This window comes from Trachymyrmex septentrionalis, unplaced genomic scaffold, assembly GCF_001594115.1.
Source record: "Trachymyrmex septentrionalis isolate Tsep2-gDNA-1 unplaced genomic scaffold, Tsep1.0 scaffold70, whole genome shotgun sequence".
Taxonomy (NCBI): Eukaryota; Metazoa; Arthropoda; class Insecta; order Hymenoptera; family Formicidae; genus Trachymyrmex; species Trachymyrmex septentrionalis.
Genome location: NW_017305885.1, coordinates 414,401 through 424,166, shown reverse-complemented (window position 1 = coordinate 424,166; position 9,766 = coordinate 414,401). Strand labels below are relative to the sequence as shown.

The window sequence follows — 9,766 nt, the reverse complement described above, 5'->3', positions numbered from 1 at the left end:
ATCATTCTACTGAAAAAAAGAAGAAATTTGATTGAATATAAAACGCCAGTTGCTCTTTATACATTTTTTAAATTTAATTTTATTAAAAATAATTTTTTATGAAAGAAGGACGAATGCACAGGAACAATACAAAGCAACGATATCCAGTTACTAATAAAATTTAAGTTAAAATTCATCCAGAATGTGGAAGCATTTAAATGTATAAGCAAGAACGTTAAATTTAACTCCGTGCGATCGTAAAAGAAATAGCATGGTATCTCGCATCCAAATGTGATCTTTTTTGATATCGTATCAATTTTCGGTCCGATGAATCTGATATAGTAAGAAATTTCCTCGCATTAAAGGTATTCGATAGGGAGATCGGATGCTGACAATGGGGTGCAATACTCGTGGTTGTGGAAATTGGCTAACGTTACCCAGTCACCATATAGCTACTTGTGGACCAATGCCAGCACCGCACCCGAACTAGTAGCTGGCCCGTCACGCCGTACGATGTATGTCACTGCTCTTTACTTCACAATGACTTGTATGACCTCTGTGGGCTTTGGAAACGTTGCAGCCGAAACCGACAATGAGAAGATTTTCACCATCTGTATGATGATCATAGCTGGTACGGATACCACTATAATCCTGAATCTAATTATAAATGTCCGTAAAAATCAGCTACAAAAGGAATATCTCGATCATCCGACAAGTTAGATGAAAAAAAAGATACTTGCGAATATTTCAACGAAGTTAGATAAAAAAAAATACTTGCGAATATTTTGCGTAAAATAAATTTAAAGAATTTTTTCTCTCTTTCCCTTTTTCTCTTTCCCTCAACCAGCCTTATTGTATGCCACGATCTTCGGTCATGTCACCACTATCATCCAACAAATGACGTCCGCTACCGCCAAGTATCACGATATGTTGAACAACGTGAGAGAATTTATGAAGCTACATGAAGTACCGAAAGCTCTTAGTGAGCGCGTCATGGATTACGTCGTTAGCACGTGGGCGATGACCAAAGGCTTGGATACGGATAAAGTTCTCAACTACTGCCCTAAAGACATGAAGGCCGACATTTGCGTGCATCTTAATCGGAAGGTCTTCAACGAACATCCCGCCTTCAGGTAAATTCTACAATTATTAGTATATCAAGATTGTATACTTTTAAATTTAATTTAAAAATTAACTAACATTAAATTATAAATGTAATATGTAATTAGATTATTATTGTAAACTATAATAATTTTAATTCGCTATGCTCGTTTATTATTTAGATTAGCGTCTGATGGGTGTCTGCGTGCCTTGGCGATGCACTTCACGATGTCACACAGCGCACCCGGCGATCTGCTCTATCATACAGGAGAATCCATCGATTCTCTGTGCTTTATCGTGACTGGTAGCCTCGAAGTCATACAGGATGACGAAGTAGTGGCAATACTGGGGAAAGGCGACGTTTTCGGCGACAGCTTTTGGACGAATCCAACGATCGGCCAGAGTGCAGCGAATGTTAGGGCGCTTACTTATTGCGATTTGCATACAATCAAACGAGATCGGCTCTTGGAGGTGTTGGACTTTTATCAAGCTTTCGCAAACTCCTTTGCCAGGAACCTGATTCTAACTTACAACTTGAGTCATCGGGTGAGTCTCTCAAATATTTAATTTTTTATTTTTTATTTTTTATTTTTTATTTTTTGCAAATATGTTTATTGTATATATATAAATTGATGAAAAGGGTCAAATCAAATATAACAATTAAAATATAGGATTTTGATTGTTTATTGAACTTTTAATAGATCTTACATTAGTGCGATGATTTGCTTTGACTTTATAATGGCAAATGATCAGAGTGTTTGCATATTTCTTTGCACGACAAAATTTATACAGTCTTAGTTAATAAAAGCAATTTGTATGGCACACGGTTATTCGTTTATAAATAATCAACATATACAAAGAATTGATAAATTAACAATTACAATAAACGACTCGTCAGGCACTAGACAATAGGCATTCGGGTAACGCAACAATCAACATTCTTTAATATCGTACCATTGATTTCATAAATACACGTATACATAACATTAACAAAATTACACAAGTATGATTGAACGATCGAAGAAATAATCGCGAATTGAAAGATATCAGGCCGTTTTAAAAGGGGACAAAAGTCCTAATAATATATATTTAGATAAATAATTACAAATAAATAGTCTTACACAAGACTGTAAAAAATGTGGAATTCATTCATACAAACAGATAAGCATTTTTCATTCAGACTTTCGCAAAAATTTTCGTAATATAATTCGTTTCTGTAATGAGTTTTAATTGTTTCTCGTGTCGCTATCACGTGAATTCGTTTCAACTTTAAAGATACGCACTCGTGTAAAATAGGAGAATTCTTTCATATCGTAAACATTATTATAGTTATGTATAATTATGAGTTTTTTAATACATTTCTCGTACCCGCATATATCCCATTACAACTATAAGAATCGATAACAATAATTATATAGATTTTATTCTGTGTAAAATCCATTGATCAATTTTAAATATCTGCAAATATCTTTAGAACTAACATTCTTTCTCTCTCTCTCTCTCTCTTTCTTTCTCTCTGCTCAATATCTCTTAAAAATCTCTATATTTATCACAATTACACTTGTTCTTCGCGAAGTCCCTCACTGTGTAACTTACGACCGGACAATTCTAGCATAACCTTCGATGTCGGATCTTGATCCAATACAGACTGCATTTCGCGCATGTCCTCTTCCACATCTGGCACTGGACCGACTCCCCATACCTCGCAATGTTTGATTTTGAAGTCTTCCTTACCGCTAAGCTGTACATAATTTTGAAAAGTCGTGCACGACAAACTTGATTTGCCGGTGCCGTATTCGCAATCCAACCAGAGGCCGGGATAATTAAGCTGTCCCCCCATAAGCAAGCCATTAGGCATCGTTTGTTGATGGAGATTGAGATACTGATAGTGATTGTTGTAATTCGTCGATGAAAATGTCAATATTTCCGGCTCAAGCTTGAATAGGAATGACGTTTGATTTCCTATGAAATTCGGTCCTAGTTTCCAGCTGTCCGAAGCAAAACCGCCAAACACATGGTCATCCATATCTTGAAGTATAATAATTGTAGCACCTTGCATCGCGATTCTTCCTAACATGGTTGAAAATGATTCGCCATGCACCTGACTCGAAAACAGAAATCGCCATTCGTTACGTAACTCGTGTGGCAGACTCAAATTTAGGAACAGAACATCTCCCAAACCTAATATACTTGGAAAGTGCGGTATATTTTCCAAACCCTTGCACAACGGCAAAAGATTCAGATCATTTATTCGCGCTCCTGTATTCTTATCGCTACCTTTCTTTTGAGAGACTAAATAGAGGTATTGGAAAACGTGCGATTGAATATTCTTAAACGTGGCAGCTGTCATAAACCAACTTTCCACTTGATCAACAGTCAACACATCCCCATACTTGATCAGATCCTCACAGAGACTGCGAGAACGCATTCCTATGCGCCTAGTGTTGACCGTGCAGCCGATGCTACTCCAAGTGAGGTAATGCGCATTGACAGAGTTCTTTTGTAGTCGTAAGTAAGAATTAATCGTTGCTTGAAGATACTGAAGGAACGAAACGGTGGGTATTTCATATTTTTGCTCTTCCTCCGAGTGACCATCAAAGATTAAATTGGTGCGTTCCTCGGGATTACCGCGTACGGCAAAGACATAGAGTCGACCAAAGTTCTCCCCGTTGATGGTCGAGACCTTCTTTCCTGGATCATGACAGAGAAATCGGACTATGAATTGCAATAAAGCATCATCCAAATGTATCGACCAATGTTTGAATATGTCCTCGCGTTTGATGGAACCTGAGCTGCGAGACATAGACTTAAAGAGATTCTCCACTAATGTCAATTCCTCTGTGGAAAGAATATTTGCTGATGAAGCAGAACGGCTTGATCCATGACCCATCTGTAATAATTATATAGTGTCAGTTGTTTCGCTTATTTCAAAAGCAACTTCTATTAAGCAACTTTTACTACCTTTACTAATCAAATCATTTTTCTAAATAATAATTGAATTCTATATAATTTTCAGAGTCATGTTTGACATCACATTACATAAAGGAAAAAAATAAATAAGAGTTTTCCTCTTTTCCAATTATATTTTAGGATTTGCGCAGGGTATGCTATACATTTGATCGTTATTGACTTTGAAATCATAAAAAACAACTATACAATCTATCACGTCATTGATAAAGTGATTGATAAAGAATATATATTTTACACACCTTTCGTACGGGCAAGCAATCTTTCCTGACAGTCCATATACCTCCTGATCTTCCACCTGGTCACCCTGTCTATGTCGAGAACGCAAGGACACCACCCTGCACCTTCCTTGGACCGCAGATCCGCTGCATCCGCAGATATCGACTGGAGTCGGAACTGTCGACGTCGTCGGCGGCGTGACGTTGCGTCACGTTTCGTCACGTCGCGTCACGTCACGTCACGTCACGTCGTCGTGCGGACGACGGCAATCGTGCGATCGACTTGGACGAACGCGTCAACACGGTCACCAGAGGACTTTGAAGGTTATGTGCAACGCGCGAGCAGCTCGCTGCTACGAGCCGCCACGAGTGCGCACCTCTCATCGACAGCACCTATCGACTTCCATCATCACGCCTGCGCCAACTGACGTACGACGCGCGATGCATCGTCTACGCATCATTTGCGCATTTTCCCCGTTCGTTCGTTCGTTCACGAGTAATCAAAACTGAAACTTGTGAAATTATAACCGGCTCTCCTTTGATAACGCGGAAAAGTTGTGAAGTAGACTAAGTGGCTTAATAGCAAATCGCGGTCTAGGACAAAAATTCGAGAGAGATCTCTCTCGAAAACCTATAGTGAGGAAAAAAAACTTCTTTCTATCTCTTTTTTTTTTCTGAAGACGGAACCTCTGAATTTTTGCACGAATATAAGCGCAACAAAAAAACTAATTGTATTTAGACTCAATAATAATAGTATTTTTGTAAAATTACTCTGAGTGCTCGGAGTACAAAAAGCGGGACAGCGAAACTGAAAATCCAGCTGATCTATTCTTCAACTGTCAGCTTATTGCACTGTCTATTCCACTTGCAAATGCATTTGTTTATGCGTTTAAGTATTTGTTTACGCTCACACGAACTTCCATAGCAAAGAAACAAGGGCAAAAATTCGAAGATTATCGAGAGACTGCCTCGCGAAAATATTCATCGCACAATGTGTACGTAAAAAATAAAAGAGTTGTAAAGAATGAAGGCAGAACGAGGATTGAGGTAGAACAAACTGAGAGAGGACAAGACACGAAACGCGGTTGGATGCGATCTCGCTCAAAGGGAATTATAGGCGCGTTGCTCAAGTTATGCAATTTTCACGCGGTAGATGAGATGAGATGACCCGGTCTACGAGCGCATTCAAGATGACGCGCATCCATAATACGTCAAAGCCGAAACACAGCATCGGCTGTTTCCATGCGATTTTTGCACTGGCGCGGAAACGCTTGACTGTTAAGTATTGTTTAAATTGAAGATTGGTTCTTTCGCTTTCTATTTCCACAAAAAGAAATTCCGAAAATTATATGTCGAGTGTCGTAAAACGAATAAACATAACGTGTACCAGCTACGTTGTGTAATAAATACCTATAACATTTTTTTCATTAAATAGGAAATTTATTATATTATTATTATAAACAAATCTAGGTATAATTAAATATACTCTATAAGTTAGAGTAAACACTAACATAATATTATAAAATTTTATTCGACAATATTAATGTATGTAACACACATTTATAGGAATTACGTTGTTGAATAAGAAATAATATTGATGTTATTGTTAATTGATGTTTACTGAATATAATATATATCTATGTAAAATATCTATGTAAGATACAAAATAATGTATATATGAATTTTTATATATAATCTTATATATAATATATATGTATACATTGTTTTTAATAAGTTTTTAATTAACAAACATTTTAATCCCTATGTGTATCTTTTTTATTTAATTATTATTTAAAAAAAATTTTTGTTAGCATTAATGAAGGTGAATTCTATGCATAGCTCATCTTTCGGAAAGTCGCCGATGTCCGTCGAGAAAAGGAGCTGGCCGAAAGGAGGAAAAATGAGCCGCAATTGGATCAAGCTCAGGATCATCTGGTTCGCAAGATCTTCTCGAGGTAGGAAACATTCTTCCTTATTGTTTCTATCCATTAGTTACCGGATACAATCGAATGTATTCGAGTTTGACATTAATTATTCATCTTTGGAAGTAAATATATGAATCGTAACTATAAGATCGTAAATATAAGGAATCTATTCCGAGAAATTGAAAAATGAAAGTTGTGTAAAATAAAAAAACATTCGATCACTTTTAAATCACACAATCCTTAATTATAAAAATAAAAAATTTAATTTCACGGAATGGATTTCTGCTGAGAAAATTACAATTATTGCAAGCATTAGTTTATAGTTGACGACTTCCGGTTGCCACTGATTAAATCGTTCGAAAATATCTGCTTCGACTGGTTTTGACAATCGTAAAAATCTTTATCGAAGCATGCGAGAGAGCGCAATTTTCACTCAAATTTCTTTTATATAACGATTAGATATAAGTGAATGTAATTTCCCATGTGATATATATCATACAATTCTGCATATTAATTCATAATATTCTCATATATAGAACATGTGCACGCGTACAACGATACACTATTTTTCATAATGTAGCGTAATTGTTAATAAATTGTGAATTGTGAATTATGTGTGTTAATAAATTGAATAAAATAAATTTTTCCTATGTGCTATCGATAAAGATAAAATAAGTATAATTTTGTTTGAAATAATTCTGTGCATTAATTAATTTTTATATATAAATAATATGTATAAAAATGAAAATAACTAAGAAAATAACTATTTAAGAAAAATTATTAAAATAACAATTAAAGAGTTAACAAGAAAATTGTAAGATCACGTTTATTAAAACTGACTTAAAAGTATTCAAGTTTATTATTGTGTAATGGTTACAGATGATTTTAACAGTTTTACATCTTTATGCGCGTGCATATGCAGTATCCTGCGTGACACGTGCGAGAAAGAGAGAGAGAGAGAGAGAGAGAGAGAATGAAAAAGAACAAAATGAGAGAGATAAAGAATGACAAAAAAAGTTTTATTGCGGATTTTTGTACCTTCCGTGGCTGTTGCTGAATGTGACTGTTGATCGTGTTGCTTGGCTGGCTTGTTCTTTTCGAAAAGGTTCAAGAGTGATGCGGAAAGCCAGATCGGTGTGACCAGGACCGTGAGTGGACGGTCTCATCAGGATTCCGACGAGGAGCTCACTGTGAACGTCCTGCCACCCTGGCCGAGTTTTAGGCAATTTCATTATTTTTCTTACGTATTTATTTCTTCTCTAATTCTTTTTTGCCGTTTTCCTCGCTACACGTCTTATTATTATTATTATTATTGTTGTTATCATTATTATATCGTTATCTTTTATCATTGAACTTACATTTGTTGCCATTAATTACCGTCGTTATGACCGTGGCAGTTTTATTAATACCCATCGTGATGTATATTGTATATTATTACATTATGCATATTATACCGGAATATTATACCTGTTTCTATATTCGTGTACATGTGTATATATGTAATATTCATGAATATATACTGTGTACCACGGCAGCGCGCGTGATGCACGTGTCTCCGCGGGTTAATCCCAAATTTGCATTCTGATGATTCTGAATTTCATTAATTAAATGCCTCATTGCGTACTTTTGATCTCTAAGTCAATATTGTTTGTTAACTTTAAAAATATGAAATAAAATAATTAAAAAAAAAAGGATTAAAGCAAATATGCTTTACGAAGAACTTTTATGTGATGTATACCTAACGGAATAGGACTTTTCTTATAAACGATTTATATTTAAAGAAAAATTAATTTTGTTCTTGTAATTTTACCGATGATATTGCAAATATGGGATTAAACTGCATCATCTTTTAAAACAAAGGTAACAACGTGCAGAATGTTCTTGTACAACGTTGACAAACTTGACTCAATTTCATTTCTACAAGATGTAGAAAATTGATTTTTTTTTTTTAATGAAAAAAGTAAATACTTAAATACATAAGATTAGAAATAATTTAGAAATCATTTTTAAATGGACAATTTTTAAAAGAATCAAGTCTTTATTTGCTTTGATCAGATTGTGCTTTGATAAAACCTTAATGCTTATAATTAGCTACATTCGAAAAATTTAACGCTGGAATCCAAGGAAGAGTAAAGGAATCCAAATAAATTCTCCTTGAGATGATATCGATTTCAGATTGGTTTAAGATTTCTCTTTGATATAAAATTTGTCACTGTCATTCTCAAGAACACGCTGCACACATGCAGGTACTTCCCTAAATCCATTTGACGCGATAAATATCGTAATGCGTCCCATAATGTGCCAGCCGGAAGGTATCACGTACGTGCACTTGCTGTACACATGCTTAAATTGTGAATAATGATAAATTTTCATCGCACGTCTACGTTGAAACACGAGCAAATCGAGAATGATAGCCGTCACGAACATTTCAGACATTTGTCCTCGTCAAATGCATTTGCGTTATATATTCCATATATTATATTTTTGATAAAATATATAAAATCAATACGCTGTTTTGTTTTAAAGTATTATAATGTCATTGATATGATTAATTATGATTTCCTACTAATGTTTATTAAAATAATAAAAGACAAACTAGAAATGGGATTCATTTGACAATGACATTGTATTGACATAATATTTAAAGGTCATTAGAAATTTCTGTAAATAATTCTAATTTTTACTTTTAATGTCTGAACATTTTATCAAATATTTTGCGTTAATAAAACACTTCGGTTTGTTCGTTCCTTCCAGCAGCAGTTTTACGTGACGTACTTTTTGCTATATTGTATCAGTACCATTATTTTAATGATTATACTGCAGTTTTTAAACGAATGCTAGAGTGCTGTAAGATATATGGCTTTACAAGGTCATGCGCATCTTTTTCGCATAATCATGATAACATACATTTTATAATTAAAAGCCAGAGTCACATAACATAAATTACAGGATTTTGTACAGTTTTTATTCCCTCCGTTATACAGCTTTGCAACTTTATCTGCCAGCTTTTATTTTCAGCGCTAGAGCGAAATAACATACGTAGTCATAACGCTATGGATACTCTGAAACTTTACAAGGTTTGTTAATAAAAAGCAGAAGATCTCAATCGTACAATTTAATATATTTAAAAATTGACATCAACAATAATACTTTTTGAACAAACGATATATCTTATCTGTATAATTAAAGACTGCGAATGTAATTATTAATTGCGCATAAAATTGTGCAAACTCGTAATGCTGTCGGCGAGATGAGAAACTGCCGAAATCCTGATATATTTATTATGTTTGATTTTCTTTTTCTGCAAAGTGAAGTGCATGTGACGAACGCACACACTCTAGTATTCAAATTTCTCTTTATCTCTTATACATAGTTTATTATCTTTATGAGAGTGCATATACGTACGAACATGTATAAAATATTGTCATGCAGCTGCCCGAAAAATTATTGGAATGCCAGACGGAAAACTAAATGAATATCACGCTACATTTACGATTTACAGCTACAATATTCTGCTTTTTAAAAATTTCTATTATAATAATCAACGATTTTATACATATATATGTATATATATAT

General features: G+C 34.6%; 2 protein-coding genes across 3 annotated transcripts in view; one reads left to right on the top strand and one right to left on the bottom strand.

Annotated features, from left to right (window-relative positions):
* The window catches only part of LOC108753702 (potassium voltage-gated channel protein eag), a 60,200-nt gene that overhangs the window by 43,780 nt on the left and 6,654 nt on the right, over nucleotides 1-9,766 (top strand). The window contains exons 7-11 of one of the 2 annotated variants that reach the window (XM_018495549.1): nucleotides 345-610; nucleotides 827-1,112; nucleotides 1,263-1,626; nucleotides 6,105-6,220; nucleotides 7,296-7,412. In XM_018495549.1, coding sequence (XP_018351051.1) covers nucleotides 345-610; nucleotides 827-1,112; nucleotides 1,263-1,626; nucleotides 6,105-6,220; nucleotides 7,296-7,412 — 1,149 coding nt within the window. The remainder of the gene's footprint in view (nucleotides 1-344; nucleotides 611-826; nucleotides 1,113-1,262; nucleotides 1,627-6,104; nucleotides 6,221-7,295; nucleotides 7,413-9,766) is intronic. The other variant, XM_018495550.1, reaches the window with a different exon arrangement.
* Nucleotides 1,767-4,619, bottom strand: LOC108753703 (TLD domain-containing protein 1). The gene is made up of 2 exons (XM_018495551.1): nucleotides 4,290-4,619; nucleotides 1,767-3,970 (listed from the first exon to the last, which is right to left on the bottom strand). The coding sequence occupies exon 2, from the start codon at nucleotides 3,968-3,970 to the stop codon at nucleotides 2,636-2,638; it is 1,335 nt and encodes a 444-aa protein (XP_018351053.1). The 5' UTR covers nucleotides 4,290-4,619; the 3' UTR covers nucleotides 1,767-2,635.

What these genes read in the sequence shown, in the direction of transcription:
- LOC108753703 (XM_018495551.1), bottom strand. Translation starts at nt 3,970, where the DNA reads ATGGGTCATGGATCAAGCCGTTCTGCTTCATCAGCAAATATTCTTTCC.